This window comes from Haemaphysalis longicornis, unplaced genomic scaffold (assembly GCF_048455015.1).
Source record: "Haemaphysalis longicornis isolate Haplotype H1 unplaced genomic scaffold, Haemaphysalis longicornis Haplotype H1 scaffold_7, whole genome shotgun sequence".
NCBI classification, from domain to species: domain Eukaryota; kingdom Metazoa; phylum Arthropoda; class Arachnida; order Ixodida; family Ixodidae; genus Haemaphysalis; species Haemaphysalis longicornis.
The window spans coordinates 105,583,435-105,604,502 of NW_027526422.1; the positions used below are offsets into that span (position 1 = coordinate 105,583,435).

Genomic DNA, 21,068 nt, shown 5'->3' on the forward strand with positions numbered 1-21,068 from the left:
TGGAACCTCCTATCCTAGCACAGAAATCAACTTGAGTCACATGCGTATCGGCTGTCAGCGAACGAGAGTTCGTTCGAAGTAAACATTTTGATACAAACACGAAATGAAGAAACCCTAGAATTCCACCCTTGGAATTCTGCCTAGTAAAACGCAGCCCGATCCCGTCACTCGCATGAACACAATTGTCCTCGCGTTTTTCCGTGACGCACCTGATGGCTTCGTGCACGAGCGTGGGTAAAAGATTAATGATAGAAACTGTGCTGCTATGGTGGGTCGCCGGTAAACAATCTACGACACGGACTGTTCCGCTTGCGCGTCAACCAATCATTGCGCTACCGGTTATGTGGCAAGGGCACGTGTCACCGGCAGACGGGGGGGGGGGGGGGGGGGGGGGGGGCGCAGAAAACCGCTTGCACTCGGCCCAACTGAATCATATGTCGCCCGCCGCTTACAAAGCGTTATCAACCATAAAGCAATGCAAATAAGCCTCTTTACAACACCACAGTAGGCTGTGATATAAGCACTCGCCATGCAGCAGACGTCGCCCTGGTATTACCACATAGGTGTGTCGTTGTGCGGCAGAAGAACGAAGGTCATCATTTTGTCGCCCGAATGTCGTCGAATACTCGCCTTGCATGTTGATCGGTAAGGTGGCTTTCTTGCGCGTTACGCACATTGGGTGCTTTGAAGCGGGTGAGCATACGGAGGCGTATTTAGTGAAACAGTACTTATCGTTGGCTGCGTGGTTTGAGCAAAGGCATGTTTTAGAACCAAAATCAATGTTAGGTGCGGATTACCTTAGGACCGCACAATGCCCGTCCGCGTTCGTTTGCATAGTATTTACAACCGCAAAATCACACAGGCACCGGTAGGATTCGAGCCTCTGTGTGGTATACCAGACAGAGTTACTGTCAGTCATCCTAACCATTGGTCTACGGCCGTGAGTTAGTACCCGAGAGTCAAACAACTTACACCCTCGCCTGTAACGGTGCGGAGTACCTTAGGACGTCCCAATGTCCGTCCGCGTCCATCGTGCGCACACCACCAGAAAGCAAAAATGAAGCAAAATTCCATTTGAGCCGTGAGTTACAGTTGCATCCACGCAATAATCAAGGTGCAACTCACGGGTCAAATCGAATGACGGTCGGGACATAAATCGGATGTCACTCCTGGCGCAACTTTGATGTCATTTCGAGTCCCCGTAATCCGAACCATGACCATCATTTACGGAGTGGAGATGCTACCATTTTTTTTATCTTTCTCGAAGATCTGGCAATGTGCATATTTTAAAATGCTTCTTCCCATTCAAATCGCACCTGAGTGAGCTTGATACCATAGGAAAAAAAGAAAACCGTACTTTGGCTGTGACCGCCTTTCCCCTTTAAAAGGAACTTAAGAACTGCACTGAAGTGCACAGAGAAATTTTTTGGTTATATTCTAGTGTTGATGATTCCATTTGCAAAGCACAGACTTTTACACAGCGGCACATGAGCACGCCTGGCCCAAGCGATGAAGGAGCGGAACACAATTGGCAAAGCTGTTTCGTCTTGGGTTGAATTTCCGCAGTCCGGTATGTACACGTGTGGAGAGCTCTCTATATAACTGAGCAATCGATTGAGTCAGAAAGCCATGTCGGGTCGTATGATGCAAAAGATTGCTCAAAGATCTCGCTGTTTACACGACTGGGCTGTGGCCTGAGGAACTGAAAACTATAGACACTTCCCTGGAGTCCCAAAATGCTTCTACGTGCTGACACAAAAAACTTCATCCTTTATCTTGGAAAATTTCGTATTTTACTAAGTATGCTTGATATGAAGAGGTTGTATTTGGTGGCGCGCAAAAGTGACAGAAGTGGCATTTATCTTGCCCACGTAAAGCCGGTGCCTGCGTTCTTAAGATGCGTTAGATGGAATAGTTACCTCGTCTGCAGTTCCTATTCACAGCGTGCAGTTTTATTTTCCACTGAGACCATTACAATGAATAGAACACTCTTTGTTCTCGTGAAATTTCGGCATTACACCGGCTTCCTCTCATGTATGTGACATTCACTATTTGTGATATAAAGAGTGAAGGAAACGTCGTTTCACTTTAACCTGAAACCATTGTTTTCGACAAAAAGACTATACTCAGTTACAACTTAAGAACGGCACTGGAAGTTGCCGCTGTGCCTTATCACCGTAGCCGGATGTTTCTCCGCGCGGCGCAAGTAGGGCGTTACTGGGAATATTTTGAACATGGCCTGAGCCGTTCCCGTGATTTTGTGGACTTAATATGCTTATAAACGACTCCAGTGACGACAAACAAAGTGCGTGAGACAAGGCAGACGATATCACGCATTCACAGCAAACCTCTTTCAAAACGCGGGCGAACTGACGTCACGGGTCCGGCGCTTTGCGGAGTGATACACTACATGAGGTGGTGCCGTTCTTCAGGTGTAACCGAGTATATGAATCATAAAAGCTTTCAAGCCCTTTGCATTAGTTTTCCCTCATTTTATTCAGCTCCTTTAAAGGATACCCATAGCAGTGCAAAAATTTACCGTTCCATCTTAACGAAAGTTCACAGAAACGCGAAAACTGAAAGGGCATTTCAACTTCATCCAATCGATCGTCAAACCTTCAAAGACCAGAATCTGAAACAAAGAACGAACCCTTGTTACATTTTTTTTGCGAACTACGTACACGCATCTAGGTTCCATCTAAATGCATTCCGTTACGTGGTTTGTAAGATGAAGGTATACTATTACACTCTTTCTTCGTAATCGACGCATGTATTCCCTCATCTAGAGCAGATCGTTTTTTGCGGTTTTCAAGTAACCGTTATGACACAATGGCAGCCCAGTTCCACGCACGCGCCGTGTGCGCAGAAATCTTGTCAGAGCTTTTCGGTGGCCCAACATGTCTATGAAAAATTAGTTTAGTTTTTGGACAAGACGTCAGTGATTCCACTGCATAAGATTTCGCTTTGAAACATGGAAGAGAACCTGTGCATCGCTCTTTTGATTCGTCAAAATTTCCGAAGTTCCTGACTGAGTGTTAAGCCCTTCACACTGTTTAACAGTGAGTATTTGCTTCAGACGTTCTGCAGTACACGTGAACCAGCTTTACTGCCCTCAGCCGTGAAGAACAAGCATGGACCGCGGCTGGAGCGTTGCCACCGCCGGCAGTTTGGCGGCATTTTTCACGGTGGCTATGATAACCACCTCCGGATTCTTCTACGTTTCCTTCTTGGAGGAGTTTCAAGTTGACCGGGAGTCGGCGTCTTGGCCAACGAGCGTTCTGTCTATTGTCTCGCATTCATCCGGTGAGCAAAATTCGAACCCTGAACTTCCATTTGCTTTTGCTAAAAGCAGTTGTTTCAGGTAACAAGCGGCGGTATGCTTGGAACTTGTATTGCTTGGTGATTTCACTGGCCGGGCCCCGCAGTCGATGAAGTAAACGGGGTAGGAGATGGGATTGTCCGCTTTGATGCACGTGAGAAGCTCGATGGCCCATCATACACACAAAATGCGTGCCGAGAGATTTGACAGCGAAGCTGCTAATGGCTAGGATCCCATGTATTTTTGTCTTGTGTTCTACAAACATATTTTGGGGAACTTAACTTTATAATCACGTTTTTGGAGTGCGATGTGCTCCATAGTGTAAGGTATTCGTCTGTGCTCGCTTTGTTTGTTTTTAAAGACGAGTCTTTCCTGCAATACTCAAACGCAAATATTTTGATCTGTCTGTCTGTCTGTCTGTCTCTCTGTCTGTCTGTCTGTCTGTCTGTCTGTCGGTCTGTCTGTCTGTCTGTCTGTCTGTCTGTCCCCTCCTCGTATCTCTCCCTACCGGAATTGCGCCTTCTCCTGTTGTTGCCATGGCAATTATAACGTCTCCAAGCCCAACATGGCGGTGGTGGTGCTATGGCAATTACATGTCACCCATGCTTCCACAGGCATGTTAGGGGACTATATGGCACTAGTACAGGAATTCGCGTGGGTGCTGGCTGGAAGGCCAAAAGGCAGCCTCCTCTATCGTCGTGCGACAATTACAGCAACGACAGCAGATGCGGGGACATTTTTGTTGCGCACTTGCTTCGTTCAACGGTTAAAATATTTTTTGTGGGTGTTAAATTGCCTTCGTATTATGACAGTTCGGCATTTAAGCAAAGCTTAGATGTCGAACATTCGACATGTAAACAACCGTTACCCGGCTACGCCTCTTTGCTGAGTTTTAACGTTATCTTCTTCGGTACCATTGGAATAGTGTGTTCTTAAGCACTAGTGCTCGTCGCTCTATCAGATTCTCCAGCGAGAGGCGTTGATATGAGTAGTGAGGTTCTGACAAATATTTCGTTAACACAGCAATTTCATGAAGTGCCACAAGCCTGAGTTGGCCATTCATGACGGGCTCACAAAAACGGTACTCCGCTTTTTGCTTCCCCACCGCAGGTTTTCTAGTGGTAATGGGTCAGCAGCATTTCTCAGTCTTCCAAATCGGACTTGCTGGAAGCATATTTCTATGGGCGGGAATCCTTGGCGCTGTCTTTGCCCCCAGCATGGCCTGGATGACGGCAACCCTGGGCGCCGTACACGGTGAGCATGGTGCAACTATTCGATCGCATTCTCCACGCTGTGCTAAATTTTGCAGCCCAGCTTCATACAGACCTCTTCGCAAATCTTGAACGTTACAGCATGTACGCTTATTTATACAAGTTGGCGAAGGGTTTAATAAAGCTAAAACTGTTAAAGCAACAGCAAGATTTGGTGGCCGGTCGGACATGACAAAATTCCGAACACAAACAATACCACGGCTTGTTAAAAGTGGTTACCCGCTGCCACCATCGAGTGACAGGAACGAAGGTTGTCCGCTGTCAAGGCGCCTATGCGACGCCTTTATACGCGTTCGTAGGAGAAGTTCCTCTTCAACAAGTACAGGTTTAGCGCAAGCACAGCGCACAGTTAGCTATTGGAATCGGCGCCTTTTCCAGTTCTTTGTGACTTTTATAAGGCGGCGACAATTTCGGCCAGCACAGCCCATCTGTAGACAGCCTTTCGACGGCTTCAGATGAACTACCATCCCCCAATGCACCCTCCCCATATCAATTACCCCCCCCCTGATAATACGGTACCTGTAATTTCTGTCCCAAACCTGGCACTCTGTACCATATGGTATGGGAGTGGCAGCAAACACGACCTCTTATCCCTGATGCACATTCATCCTGCCAGTAGTGGGCGGGCCAGCTGGCCAGAACTGACCTCTCAACCAGCGCAGCGCAACGTGAGCGGCCTGCGCGGACGAGGGCTGCCAGGAGTAGAGGATGCCCCCAACGGGAGAGCGCTGGACTATCAACGCTTCATGCTCGTGGAAATAGTTAACTGCGTCCCTCACTCACTCACTCACTCACCCCCCCCCCCCCCCCCCTGGCTCTGACGTCGACTTAGGGATTCGCGCCGCTGTCGTCTGCTACACTCCGCTTGTGAGGGGCAACAGTGCCTGGGCTAGAAATCGCCCGCTTCGTTGCTGTAGTGCGTTAAAAAGCGTATCTCTAGCGACTCAGTTATTTGCCAGCTTCTGAGGCACCTGAATAATTTGAAGCTGTATCCCCCACCAGTTTGCAACACACGAAGAGATAGAGAACAACTTTCTTTAGAGTATCGGTCAGAAGATCGTGTGTAACTCGTCCTTTCTTGCTTATTCGCGAGGATCATCGATCAGAGCTTCTCGATAAGTATTCAAAATGCGTAGGCTTCCCTGCAGTATTTTTGAGATGCTCCTATGAAGAATAAACAGTCAATACTACGTACCAAGCAGCGGCCTCTACACGCTCATCGCACAGCAGGAAATAAAGCGGCTTTCTTCTGTTTCGTTCGTTGTTGTCTTCTATCGGATTAATCTTTCTTGCTCTTTTTTTCTGCCCAAAGCATTAATTTTTCTGCGCCGTCGCCAACTTCTTATTAGGAGGTTTCAAGATGTTTTAAGAGCCTCACAAACGTCGTGTGGATATTTCCTTCATTTTGTATGGCATACATTTCCTTCTTCACAAATTGGCTTTCATTACGGCTGCGTGCAAGAAGGTGCATATCCGCAGCGTGCTTTGTTTATTCACATGCAAATACAATGAGAAGGTTTGTGCTACGCCACCGCGATCGCGCCCTAAACAACGTGGTCCACAGTACTCGACGCCGTCAACAACTTCTTATTAGGAGGTTTCGGGATGTTTGGGAGCCTCACAAAGGTCGTGTGGATATTTCCTTCATTTTTTATGGCATACATTCCCTTCTTCACAAATTGACTATCATTACGGCTGCGTGCAAGAAGGTGCATATCCGCAGCGTGCTTTGTTTATTCACATGCAAATACAATAAGAATGTTTGTGCTACGCCACCGCGATCGCGCCCTAAACAACGTGGTCCACAGTACTCGAAGGCGGCTTTTGTGCTCCGAATTTCTATCGTAATTATATCGTTATCATAACGAACTGACTCTCAACTCGAACAATGATGACATGATTACGGTGTTGAAGGCATGATATACTTGCTAACTAACGTAATAAATAGTATACCAGCTTATATTACAAGACTCGAAACCGAATAATTCCAAGTAGCTCTTTTTGCTTTTCAACCCTTCCAGGCGCGAAGAACAAATCCTATTCTACTCGGGATGGCGTTCTATGATTTGAAGAAAATTACTTTTACTCTCTTGTCCTGGACTGAGGACCCGTCCCACTAACCAGATCGATTTAATTGTTAAACAAAGTTTTCCCCTCCTCCCTTTACTCCTCCTCCTCCTCTTGAGTGCAGTTTTCCTATAACGCATTTCCGAATATCGGAAAGATATAGCTGTGCAAAATGTTCCGAAATATCCCTCCAGGTCTTAACAAACATATATGTGTTACTATAAATTTAACGAAGACGTGACTCGTTTTGCTCAATAAACCTCCATACTGGCTAGATGCCTGGTATAGAATCAGCACGCGCGTATATACACACTGGGTTATTTGGAACTCAACCTACAGTTTTTGCAGTCTATAGTGCATGTCGGCAAACTTTCATGCCTTGACAACGTAAAGTGATGTGACAAAACGCGTTCGAACGTTCGGCAAGGTTGAAAAACTGTTTTACCTTACATATCATTACCGGGAATCGTGATGCGTTCTGCCAAAGCCGACAGCCCTGAAGGCCTAGAATTTGTTTTGGTCTTCCATTTTCGCTGTTGTCGGTTATTAGCAGCTGACTGTTCCTTTTGTTCGAATGCTTACATCAGAAGCTGACGCCTAGCTCCGACTCTTTGCGCTCCGCACAGGACCGGCTTCGCAAGGAATGGGGTGGCGCCGGTAATGTTTCTCCCGTAGCGGTATCCTAAACTATACTTCAATTGACGCCATGAGCTAGTGTATGCGATTTTAAGCAAATATTATGATAAAAAAGGGCCCATCTCCCCGCGAGGGGGACTCGAGTAAATGCGTCGCATAGGGGGTGGGTGAATTGCGTTAACGTTTAGTGTTTGGGGAGTTGGTGGTAGTGAATGCGTTGTATCAGTAGCTTCTTGACGTAGTTTGAATGAGTCAAGGATATAGGGCGCGTTCGTAGCCTTTCATTCTCTGTCGGTTTTGTGGCGCAGTGGGAAGAGCACCATGTACCTCGCGTTCCGCCCACAGGTAGTGAATGCGTTGTATCAGCAGCTTCTTGACGTAGTTTGAATGAGTCAAGGATATAAGGCGCGTTCGTAGCCTTCCATTCTGTGTCGGCTTTGTGGCGCGGTGGGTAGAGCACCATGTACCTTGCCTTCCGCCCGCAGGGTCGTGGGATCGAAACCAGGCGCCGGTAAGTATTATTTTTTTATATAGTGTAGGGGGAGGGGTGCGGACCTGTTGTTGAGAGCGAGGAGGGTAGCGTGATGCGGGAGAGGAGGAGTGGGGGAGAGGGCGTACCTGGAACGGCTGTTGCGGACGCCGAAGCACGCCGACAACGCCGGGTGACATCGTGAGTTAAAGAAATGCTCTGCATTTAAAAGTTACCCACACGCCAATTCTGGTGCGGACAAGCATCAGACGTTGACCGAGCGCAAAGAAATAGCAGGGAGAGCGATCCTGAGTGTAGCAGACGACAAATGCGAGAATCTCTAAGCTGACGTCAGGGAGGCGCGCTTCGCAGCGCCGCCTGTGTTCGCGCTCACCGCCAATAATGGGCAACGATGCGTGGGCGACCGAATGAATAGAGTCCTTTGGGTCTAACGAAAGCTTAATGTCAAATGTAGAATCGGGTTTTGAACCAAAACCTAGCAGAGGACTACTTAATAACTTCGACAACATCGAGATACCTAAACAACCGCTGGCCGATAACTATGCCTATTATTTCATTAACACAGGAAAACTACAATTTTATCCTCTACCACTCGTGTCAATGAATATCTAAACTCAATACAATTTCCGAAGAAATATCGATTTTGCAATTTTACCTACATGTAGAAACTAGGTCACGTACCGCGGTCGTGCTTATGGAATTGACAGCTGCATCAGTGATAGGAATATTCGGGATATGTTCGCTCTTGTTTCGACCTTCACAAAAAAGCCATTTCTATAGGGACCGGGCAGCTGTACGGGTGGCGCCACCACTCGGCGCTCCCCTCGTTAGTGGAATGAGCCGGTGCATTGGACTACATAGCCTCACGTTGTTTTTGTCTAGTTTGCTTCGGTTTTTTGAATGTTTTGGCGGTGAAGTGAGCGGACATGTGAGATGAAACGAAGTCTAGACAGATGTGTTGGGTTCTTAGATGCAGTAACGGCTACGTAAACTTGTCGGACGCTTCCAAATTTGGATATCGGCTACAATGGCATGGGCGCTTTTTGCAGCGATGTACGCCTGGCAGCACCCGTTCTGAGTACGGATAAAACTACTATTATTAGTATTTATTTCTTTCTAAATGCACTAACGGCTCCATAAACGTATTTGACGCTTCTAAGTTTGGGAACGGGCGACACTGACATGAGCGCTTTTTACAGCGCTCTGCGCCTGGCTGCGCGCTATCTGAGTAGGAATAAAATATTAATATTAGTATTTATTTCTACCATTTTAAATTATCTTCACTGGTTTCATTGACTATGGTTTCCACGCCAGCCTTAGCGCTGGGATACCTCGATACGTGTGCTTTGAAGAGAAATGCACTTGCGTACGAGATGGATTACCGTGTAGCCGTAGAAGTGTACTTTCTTTCTGTACCCGTAAGCTTTGTGCCTTCGGTTTTGGTGAGCGACACTGTGACTGCATGGGAGCCTGAAAGCCGAAGTGGAACTCCCACGTTTGTGGCGATAATTTTATCAAGAGCCAAAGTTATTCACCCACCCAACACCCCAAGCTACAAACCATCCCTCCTTCTCTTCCCGTTTTCACACCTGCCGGGAATAAAGGCTGGCATCGATAGTTTAAAAATGTGGCAGTGTTAACGTCAGCCGGTGTAATTTAATGCTTAAGCATTCCTTACAGAATTCCTAAAAAGTCGTGTAATGCCTTGTGAACACACCAAAAACGCGGGATTAGTTGCCACAAATATGGGTGTACCAGCCCGAGTCCTCCAGCACAGACAGATCCCGACACGCTGAAAAAGTTTAGATTTGGAGAGGGGTGCATGGAAGTTCAAAATTAAACAGCAAAATCATCTAGCTCTCCCTCTTTAATGATTACGATGGTTGAACGCAAAGCTTTCTTCGTGCGAAATCGAATGGGAAATGGTGAAAGTCAAAGACCAAACTTCGTGCTGGTCAAATTCGAAGCACAGTTCGACAAAGTTCAAATCCGTAAGGCAATTAAGGTAACACACACTAGAAAGCTTTGCTATAAAACAACATCATCGTCGTTAGACGGAGGAGTGCATGATTTTTCAAGGACAGGTGGCAGCTTGTAAACCGACCGCAGCATTCAGTTGTGAAACTGAGTACAGGTTTCGGGCGCCCTCCTGTCTCGCGTCCTTCAGCCACGCAGGAATTGGTTTTTGAAAAACCATTAACCAACTAGCCAGCAACCATTGCAATTCTTGCAAACCAGTGCTCCTCCACGACAAGCAATAACGTTCTACTATCATGCTGTATGTATTCTTTAACGATTCCCGATAACTGTTGTAAGAGCATTTCTGTGAACTTAAACACGTTTCAGCCGTAGCTAATGAAGTTACGGGAGCGGCGACCATCACAATTTATGTTTTGAGGTAAATCTTAGAAGACACCCGCCCACTTTGCCTTTCGCCTGTGCACGACACCGTTTCGTCGTCAGCTGCAAAGGCCAGCGCGGTAGCATTCCTGGATCGGTAGCACACACCGGCTTTTTGGGAGCATTTAGCTGCAATATACTCCTCGATACGCGAAATTGCATGCAGGCATGAAAAAATCGCATGAAAGAACGGACTTTCACTTCGAGTTCGACTTCCAGCCTGGCGCATTGAGCGTCGTCTGCTATTTGTAAATACTGAGTATGGGCGTTTATCACGCACATGGCATGCCTCGAAAAGGTCACATCCACGCCCAAGATTTACCGACCTGAAAAAAGTCCTCATGGCTATGTACGCTTTGCAAGCCGCACCACAGAAAAAAGACAGAAAGCCATGAACAGCAACGCTGCGCTGACCGCCACCAGCATTCCACTGACGAGCCGTTCGCCACAGGCGGCGTTGTTCGCTGAAACGACGGTGGTGCCATACAACGGCCGCCCGGTCCCTATATGATGCACCTTTTTCCTCATCGAACTAAAATTATTCTATCAAATTCGAATGTTGACGTTTCTTTTTATTTGCGATCAAGGTACAAAACAGCTGTGGGCTTTCAAACACTGTAGTGCTACAGCTGCAATGGAGCGAAGACGCACGGTAAAACGCGGACCGGAACAAGCATGTGGTCGGATCGCCTACATTTGATGCTTTTTGAGTCGCTCTATAAATTGCCATTCCGAAGCAAGGCCAGATTCTGTTGGACAAAAAAGCGATAGACCAAATAGATCTATGCAGATGTCGTTGCTCAGAAGACGGGAAGTGTGTCATCTATCATATGCATGAACTTTGAAGGCACCTGCCGTGACTGTAGTCATTGAAAAAGGAAATTTGGTATAACATGCATGCTATGAGTTCATTTTTACCAGCTTCCGCGCGATTGCAGGCACAATTGATCCTAGAGAATGATGACGTAGGGAAAAGTAGAAGACAGCCTAATACAGGAACAACAGTAGTAACAGAGGCACCAAGTATTGATTGATTGTAGGGTTTTAACGCGCCGACGCAACGCAGGCGATGAGGCGCGCCGTAGTGGAGGGCTCCGGATTAATTTTGACCGCCTGGGGATCTTTAACGTGCACCGAAATCTCGTACACACGGGCGTTTTTGCTTTTCGCCTCCATCAGAAAAGCGGCCGCCGCGGCAGAGGCACCAAGTAACAGTGGCCCTATAGCGGTTGTTGCGACCGTGTGGGGGCACCCGATCCGAGCTCCGTGGCCTCCGACATACGAGTGGTAGCGTGTATGATGCGAGCGGCCAGCCGCTGTTGCAGCCGTGAAGAAGTCCAGAAGCCGAAGGCTAACGTAACTGTTTACTTCATAGCAGGAGGTGAGCCGAAGCCAAAGAACAATGCCCCGACGGGCGAGGTTACAATACAGGACTCGAGCAGAGCGACAGCATGGATTCGCTGCTCAAACAGGAATGAATTACAGCGCTTGCGGGGGTCTATTTATACCCAAAAGCGGTAACGGTCAAACGCCAAAAAGCTGGAACACGCCACGAACGTCACCGACACGCACAACGCTCTTTCCATAGTTCGTAGCCTCAGCGCACGTTGCGTCCGAGAGAGGGGAGAGAGGAGGACTCCGCTGAGTTCGCGGGGCCTCTGTGTCCTTGAAGAGCGTGGAGACGAGCCTCGCCGGCAGCCGCCGAAGTTTTGAAATGCGCCGAAAGCGAAGCGTCTGAGCCGGGCTTGCCGAAACTTGTCACCGACATGGTGGCGCCTGTTTTCAAAGGCGCACGCAGTGGCTTCTCCGCACAGCCGCGGAGTGATGCGGGAAAGTACGGCGGCGCTGGCCGATTCGTAACACGGTGTAAACCACATCGGCCGCGGGGCCCATGCAAGATGCAGCAGCGCAAGGCATATTCTCTCACTTTTGTTTTTCCTGAATTAAACATGGAACCTTTTTCCAACACCCAAAGATAGTTTTGGCACTATTTGAGCGCGAGACAGTGAATTTTTCTTGATATTGTTCCTTATACTTTTATCGTGGCTCTTTTTTAAACGCGGGGTTTGAGCACGCTTTGTAATTTCTTTTTGTGAACACGAACCAAGGATAGAATTAGAAGAACGCTTGTACGCGCTGTCACTTTCTTACGTTTCGCGTGAAATATCCCGAATGTGTTGTTTACTTTCGAGGCTGATGTCATGAATGGTTTGGGTCATTAGTGTTAGCAGTTTGCAAAGCCTTTCCCTCTGTGTACTTTGTGTTCAGGCGCTTTGTTATGGCAGGAATACTGTCTGAGAGGATATAGGTCTCCACAAATTGTGAGAACTGCTCCATAATCGCAACGACAAAAAAATCTGCCCTGGTCTGCCTTGATATCATCTGCATATAGCAAATAACCGAGACCAACATACCCTTAGAATCGCTACTCAGAAAACGGAAGAAAGAAAATGACATTTTAGGCGATATTTAAATCCCATTATGGCATTCAGTAGCCCACGTAGCGCTTGCCGTTTCACTAGTCTAGAAGACCTTCAAACGTGGCTAGCTGGTCAGTGGTGTTACACCAAGCTAGCGAGTGTTAAGGCAGGCGACGGAATCTTGAGCTATTACACAAAAGGGCAAATCACGCATGTATTGAGAAAATTCTCACAAAAATCAACATCGCGCTTGAATACCTTCATGCGAGCAGGTGCTATGAAGTTCGCCAAACAATCTGCTGGGTACAGGCCCATTGTGGAATCGCTTGAATGGGTGAGGCTGCTGACAGAGGAGCAGCTGCTTCAGCTCTTAATAATAACTTGGATATTATTTCTGTGCCTTACTCTGCCCTCAAACCACTAAAAATATCCGTGAAATTTGGCAGAAACATTGCGATACGCCAACAGAAAAGAAGATTTATATAATTAAACCAGGTATAGGAAAACCACACAGATTCGTGGAAGTTGCACTTTGTCGATTGAGGAAAGGGCACACTAATGACACACACGAATATCTTTTATGGAAACGGTTATGGAAACAAATAAACAAAGAAACAAACAAACAGGTCAAGGCCCACTCCAAACCTTCTCCATGAAGTCCATGTTTCTTTTGGAACAAGGGCGCCACGTGGTCATGTGGCGGGTTAAAGCATGTGTCACGGCCGTACGCCAGCTCTGGCAACACAACATGAAATGCGCATGTGTGCTATCGGTTGCTGGCAGCTGCCTACTGCACCAGTGTAAACCCCGCCGTTCACCAAAATCGCCCAACGGAGCGTGCAGTATTGCAATGAGAAGACACACGATGTGATGAAAAGGGTAATAAAAACTGCGTTTGTTTCACTGTCGAAGGAATGGACTTTGGCTCGGAATTGGATTTGGTATCAGTCTTTGGCTCGGTCTTTGATCGAATGGATGTTCATACGCACACAATCGTTATGATTGATTATGAAGTTAAACGCGCCGACGCTACACGGGTGATGAGGCGCACCGTAGTGGAGGGCTCCGGATTAATTTTGACCACCTGGGAATCTTTAACCAGCGCCGAAATCACGACACACGGGCGCTTTGAAACGCTTTTCGCCTCCATCAGAAAAGCAGCAGGCGCGGCCGGGGATCAAATCCGCGACCTCGTGCTCAGAAGCACAATGCCTTAGCCACTGAGCCACAGCGGCGGGTATTAAGTCCGTCTGGTAGGGAAAATTGTGAACAAGGCTTCTGCACGGGAACCGAAATGTCTTTTCGGTTTTTATAAACATTCGTAGTCGGTGTCAGTTTTTAATTGCTAACTTTCTGCCTTGGAAGGCCGATCCATCAATTGAAGTATCGTGGGGTATTTGGCTGTGTACCGGTCCTCCCTACATGCTAATGCAGGAGCCTCTCCGGCAATATTATTCCACCACCGCCAGCCGAAGACACGCCTCGAGATCGTGGGCATATTGTTGAAGGCGTTCTCCCAACAGCCTGCCTTGGCGATGCGGCAACTCCGCGATGGAGTTCGGCAAAAAGAGGTATCCATGAACCCACATACCGAGGAGAGCCGAGCTGCGAAGCCTGCTGAGTTCCGTGAAGGAGAATACGTGTGAATGTCTAAGCCACCGGGTACGGGAAATACAGGGCTATCCTACTACAATCCTCTGCAAATGGTCAAGCAACTATGCCCAAGCTCGCTAAGCTTGGAGGACGGGCGGACATAGAGCGCGTCCAAGTTGGTGCCAGTTCCCTATGAATGTGAACGAAAGAGGACTCCGCAGTCGTCATGTGTCCTTGCCAACACAGAACCGACACTGTAGTGAACCGAAATACTGACAACTAGAGCCATTTAGTGGCTCTACTCACAACTACGCAGACAAGCGACAGAGTCGCTTCCGAGATCCCCGCGAATTCTTTTGTTTCAACCACCTTCCAATGAGAGTTCCCAAAGGTGAAGAAAGGAGAACTCTCCGAAATGGACCTAAGAATTATGTCATGTTTTAGAGACTTTCCCTTGTGACTGCCTTACTTTTTTCAAGTTTTTTGCGATGGGCATGATGCGGTGAATTCCTGCACAGTGATTGTCCGGTTGGAGGCTGGCCACCTTACCTTTGAAATTTTCTGCAACCCACAGAGTTACATACTAAAATATACTAGAGAGAAACCTGGCGCAAGCGTCTAGGTAAGCCGCGCTTTAGCGAACGTCCCGTCATGTATCGGGGAGGCACGTTCCAGTTGTTCTTGGCATGGCTCATGAATAGGCTGAAAAGTTGTCTGGCTGCAAAAAAAGGAACAAAATTATTGTAAAAGATTATGTAACTGTGGTGAACTATGATAAAAATTGACTTTCAAAAAGTTTTATTTCTCAGAGATTATTTAGAAGCTTTGTGTAAGATGAACGAGAAAAAAATGTCTCCATGTTTTTTTTTTCTTTTGGCGTCATAAGCAAAAAGAAGTCGTGTGCCATGTAATTTAGAATAGGCGAGAAACGTCGTTTGCTGCAATGACGGCGCCCACAACGGCCGGCGACTGCAGCGCGAGCCTTCCCTCCAGTATATATTAGTACGAAACAATGTATATATTAGTACGAAACCAACCCTGTGCCCACATAACACCTCATTATATCCGATAAAGCCTCTCTTTTGTTGTCCGCCGTTACTGTAATGGATGCTCTCCACAATATCTTTTTGTTTTGGTATCTTTTTTCTTTGGGCAGAGTACAGCCGCATGCACAGTTGATTTAGAACATTTTCAATAAAATAGTTCGACTTAAAATCAACTCTAATTACGTGACACGAACTAATGCCGCTGCAGGGTATATCAGAGTCTACCTTAATGACACGGAAGTAAAAAATCGTGACCTCTTCAGTAGTTGGTCAACCGTATGTTACTACGTAGGTGTCGCTCGATTCTTGCAGGAAATGGAAGTTTTGTACCTATCAGGAAACTAAACATATTGCTATCGACTAATTCTGGGCAGGCACAGCTAAGGCTCTCAATTCCTTTGGGTGGTTGGGCCCTTTTCCTGCCTCAGTTTCAAATACATGGTACCCAAGGGGCTGTTCATACGCTGTATCGAACTAGTTCCTTCAACTATAGAATTCCCTCACTCATCACAGTCTCTCTTAAGGCACTAAATTCCGCTGTCGCACCTCGTTTACGTAAAATATCGAGAAATTCTCCATATTTATTCTCCACGCAACGAACGGTAGCCGCCCTAAAATTTTTAATTTTTTAGTACTGCTGGCACGGCCGTGGTGATGCCAAGCCGAATCATCCCTCAGTCGGTCGCGCCAACTTGTCTTTTTTACTGTGTATTTTCACTTCACTTCTGCTGACCATTGAAGGTAAGCTTTGTGTCCGCTGAGACTGCGAGAACTGTGAATTTCACTTCACTTCTGCTGACCATTGAAGGTAAGCTTTGTGTCCGCTGAGACTGCGAGAAAGAAAATAAACTACTACGATATTTTTAACAAGCTTCTCTCAGCAAATTTGGAGAAGCATTATCACTAAACACTTGGTTATGCAGGATTAAGTTACCCATATTTCCTATGAGTGTTTAAAATACGGTTGTGTCAATTATCTGGACTATATTCCCTAGGTTTCATGGAGCAACAGGCGCGATTTTAACTGTTGTGATAACGACTATACATATGCGTAAACGTTTCTTGTACTATATATTTGGGTGTACATGTTTGAGGAGCAGAATATTTTAAAAATGTACCAACCACAGGTTCTTTTGAAAAAGTGTCGTTGAATGAACCACCAAATTTGCAATTCAAACGTTAAAGTGTCATTGTGCTGCTTGTGAAGACAGGCCAGTATTGTTAATGAGAGCGCTATTAGGGGAAAAGAAAAAAGAAGATCCAAAGTCTTCAACTGTCAATGCTTGAAAATAGGTGTTTCCAGAAGAGAAGTACCCATTAGCGCAGCAATCTGGTCAACGTCCATCTGGTTATAATAATGTCCCACAGATGTCCACAGTTGTCAGTGAAATGTTATTTTTGTGTAACCAGTCATCTCTTCGTGACTTACAAGTCTGGTGAGATTTGTAAGTCATGAAGAGATGATTGGTTACACCAAAATAACATTTCACTGACAACTGTAGACATCTGTGGGGGCATTATTAAAACGGAACGTTGACCAGATTACTCCGCTAATGGGTACTTCTCTTCTCTTCGTGACTTAAAATCTCGTGAGTCACGGGTTTTGTAAGTGATCCTTAATGCCGATGGGATAATATGAGTCCGTAGGACTTTCTCAGCAGCTAAATGGTAGTGTCAGCGGCTGACAAGATGTCTCTATTTATCGTACCATGATGAATATTTGCGTTATCAATAAAAGCGGAACATAACCAATCAAAACTAAAATAACTGGAAAGAATTTTTCGGTATAACAGGACAGCTTTCGTGCTAGATTATTCCATATGCAAAAACTCTCTATGACAAGAGAACTGTACGTGTGCGTTGTTTTCTCCGAGAACAAGGGTGAAAATATTTTTGGTTCAATTTAGTAGATGTGTTCATCACAAAAGAAAGGGAACTAAACAGTGGTCACTCGATTTTGCTTTTGTTTGCAGGTGTTGGCGTCGGCATCGTTTGCGTGACTCTCACCATCGTGGTTATGATGTACTTTGACAAATACCGTGGGATTGCGAGTGGTATCAAGTTCTCCGGCTACACCATCTGCTCTTTAGTTTATCCGAAGGTACTGACCATGCTCAAAGATGCATTTGGCTTCAGAGGTGCACTTCTCGTCTACGCGGGTCTTACCATGAACGTAACAGCCCTCACACTGCTTCTTAAAGAACCACCGTGGCTAAAAGTGAAGACAAAGACGAAGCACGAGGTGGGTTCTGCAAAAACAGACGTGGCTAGAAGTGCTGCTGCGTCTATTTTGAGCAATTGTGATACAGTGTGTACCAAGGGGAGTGCTTTGAATTTGCCACACACGCCTAACATATTGGAGCGTGACCGTGTACTAAAGCTTTCTCAAGGGGATAGTCACACGACGAATGATGATACCACGAGCAAGAAGGAAGCTCCCCAAAACATTCCCGCTTGCAGCAAGAGCGCCGAGAAAGCGAATGCCATCGGACAAGTTCTCGATGCAACCTGTTTGGGATATAATCAACCAGAATATTTAATACATCGTTACCATCGTACATCAAGTCTTGAAAGTGCTGTTATGCACGAGAGGGCTTTGGCAGATACCAAACCGAATAAAGTACCAGAAGCGGATTGGAATCATACCCCCCACAATGGCACCACTTCTATTTCTGTACATAAGAAATGTGGTTCTCTAGAACAGCAGGTTCGTTCTTCAACGCTTCAGATTATTAGACGGCTGCTACGCAACCGCAGACTCTTTGTTATCATTCTTGGAGTTGTGGCGCTTGACTACACCATAGCTGTGTTCCCAGCAACTATTGTGGACTACGCACTGGACAAACGTTCTCCGAGAAGCAGCGCTGACCTGTCCGTAACCTACTGCGCTCCAGCGGAGCTAGTTGGACGCATTGTGTTGCCTATGATTGGTGACTGCGGCTGCATCCGCAGACCGACGCTTGCAGCAGCCAGCTTTGTACTCGTCGCCATCGGCATGCTGATCCTGCCGGTCACTACGTCTTTCGCGTCATACATCGTTGTGTGCGCGTTTATCACGATGATGATTGGGTGCCTGATGAGCATGAAGCCTGTCATCATCGCGGACTACTTCGGAGTGGAGAGTATCGGGGCCTGTTGTGGACTTGCTGGAGTATCACTGCTGCCGCTTCTCCTTTGTAATCCGGCTATTACAGGTGAGTGATATTCACTGCCGGTGTTGGGTGAGCAACTAGCAATGTTGCGTTAGGTTTTCTCGAAATATAAGATTTCAATGTTAGTTTAGAGCATCTGTATGCCGAAAAGAATGTTAGAAAAAAAACTAGTGCAGCTTTTCTACTCGTCATAGTTCTTCCACAAGTCATTACTCCGGAGAGAGATATAGTGAGAGAGAGACCGAGGGGATATATAACTTTATTCGCCTAGACGTAGACAGGTTGACATCCCCCTGCCGCGTTACTGAGCCAGGAGGCTGATTACGGGCAGCTTTTTTAGCCACCTCAACAGTGCGCAGCTGCAGTAGGGGATCGAGCTGTGCAGAAGGGCCTCGCCGGGTCCTATGTGTTTGATGTCTGGGGGAGGGTAGAAGGTCTTGTACTGTGGTTTTTTCTGGCATCTCCAAATCATGTGCGTTAAGGAAGCGTCGTGGTCGCAGCAGTGTTTGCATTATCTGGTAAGATTTCCAGATGGAAGTGACTATAGGTGACGGGGTTCGTGCAGCTATTGGTTACCAGTTTTCTTCATAGCTAGGCCTGTGCAGCGTTGAGCGCGCGCTGGTCTGCCGGAAGTACCCACCTGCTAAGTTTGTAACAAGTGCTTGTTATGTCTTTGGATACGTTTAGGGTGTGAAACTTCTGTGACCGACTGGCTGCCTCTAAAGGGCGTTTTTTGCTGTTCGAGTGACGATCGCGCAAGCAGCAGTGTTGGCCTGTTTCTTGCCCCGGAACCCTCTGTGTGCAGGAGTTTACACTACTTTTGTTGTCCCGTAATATGGTGCGCGTAGCTGTTGGAATATTCTCGGGGATGATTGTGGGAGACCCACTGTCCAGCTCTGACCTCGCCATTCAGCAACAGCTGGTGGCTCGAGAAGAATAATTACTGGACACATATGGGTCCCGCGAATAGGGAACCACCCCATCTGGTGCCTGCGCGCACCATTCTTTATTTGAATCTCAGTAAAAGTTGTTCACTCACTCACTCAACTCGGTCCTTTGGTAATGAAAGTTAGTTTCGCTAAGCTAACATTAACGGAAAACGTCGGACGTGTGGCACTTTTATGTTCACACATTGTTCTACAACGTTATAGAGTAATGAAAACTATTAGCTTTAAACCTATCAGATGCAAATTTTAAGAACAAGTTACAGAAGAAACTATTTGTAGTTCTAGAAAGTGTTTCAAGTTGTTTATTACCAAGTTGTCTCCTTCTTATATGGGAAATATATGAAGTGGTTTTACTAAGTTCCTGAACCATCGGTCTTTCCAGCAAAAAAGCTGCGAATGCAAAAGAATAGAAACCCTATCATTTCCTCAGAACACACGACGAACACATTTTTTATAAATTAAGTAAAGGACTCACAATTTCTGTAGGATGTCAATGATCAAAGGCACCCAAATATGACTTAGGTAGAATTTTCAATGTTCTTTTCATTTTTCAGGCTTCTTCCGTGATAAACAGGGAAGCTACGACGGATTGTACCAATTGCAAGCAGGAATTCATATCTTCGTCGGAATTTTGTTTGCGATAGTAAGCATTATCGATAGAAGACAAACCAAGCAATGGGTTGTTACATAAAAATTGCTGGGGTTTAGCTTTGGTTAACCGTAGTCAATAGCGAAAGCTTCACTGCCCTGGCTAGGCCCATTGTCGAGGTGTGGTTTTTCAGTGATATGCAGACATGTTTGCAATAAATACACTGCTTATTCAGCATCTTTTTTCGCCTGATGGCGTTGTCTAAGCCTCGCCGCTGTACGAGCGACCACCACTGGATGTTCGCCTTCCTGCACCGCACACGGCTCTGCGCCGCCCGTGGCCTCCTGGCTTTCATTTGTAGCGAGCGCTTATCGCTCCGGCACCGCCCTCCTCACATTGCTCCGCCAGGTGGCGACACGGGTTCCGCGCATGTGTCCGTTCCCTCCTCGCCTATCTCTCGCCAGAAGGGTTGAAAGCTGGGCTAGTTAAAAAGACATATCCGCAGATATAACCAGCGCGAAGTTAAACAAAGACAAAGGGAATGTAACACAAGTTGTATAAGTGTGCGTTTGAGATAGCATGAATTGTCCTTAAAGGCCCCCTCCACTCCCATCTTTCTTAACATTGTACTAAGTCCAGCGGATGTAAACCAAATTTTCCTGCCACTGACATTTTATTTAGGCAGCGTGAACCAACACCCCGCAAAATTATGGGAGCGTTCCACATAGCAGAAAGAGGAGACAATTGTGTCAGCCAAGCAAGCGTCACTCTTCATCCCAAAGAGATGGCATATCTGCGTGGGCCTTGACCGTAGCCCGTGTCTATCTAGTTGTCCTATTGCCGTGGCTTTTGTAAACACTCTTGTTGATATTAAACATTAGTTTTTAGATCAGCGGCTGTCCTTGTGTGCCACGTCCTTTTTCTTTGTTTTAGGTCGCGCTGGTTTCATCCCAGAATACGCCTATCACTCCCCGCCATCGGGCCGCTGCTCTAAACCGGGGCCTGAGGAAGGGGGTGTGGTTTGACCTCAAGCTCTCAAGATCAAAACTAGTCACCCCGCCATGAGCGCCCGAGGTAGTGTAGCGTAGCTTTCGATACAAAAAATTAAAGTTAAGCAAGTCGGGGAAATTTCGCTGTC

General features: G+C 46.7%; 1 protein-coding gene across 2 annotated transcripts; it reads left to right on the forward strand.

Annotated features, from left to right (window-relative positions):
• Positions 1-558: 558 nt before the first annotated feature.
• On the forward strand, positions 559-20,160 carry LOC144144760 (monocarboxylate transporter 5-like). 2 transcript variants are annotated; one of them, XM_077676270.1, is made up of 5 exons: positions 559-645; positions 3,077-3,303; positions 4,430-4,573; positions 17,216-18,436; positions 19,896-20,160. In XM_077676270.1, exons 2-5 carry the CDS (start codon positions 3,132-3,134, stop codon positions 20,030-20,032), a joined length of 1,674 nt encoding a protein of 557 aa, XP_077532396.1. In that variant the 5' UTR covers positions 559-645; positions 3,077-3,131; the 3' UTR covers positions 20,033-20,160. The 2 variants fall into 2 exon arrangements, with proteins under 2 accessions (XP_077532396.1, XP_077532397.1); XM_077676271.1 differs by having other exon boundaries at positions 567-645; positions 3,117-3,303.
• Positions 20,161-21,068: the final 908 nt, after the last annotated feature.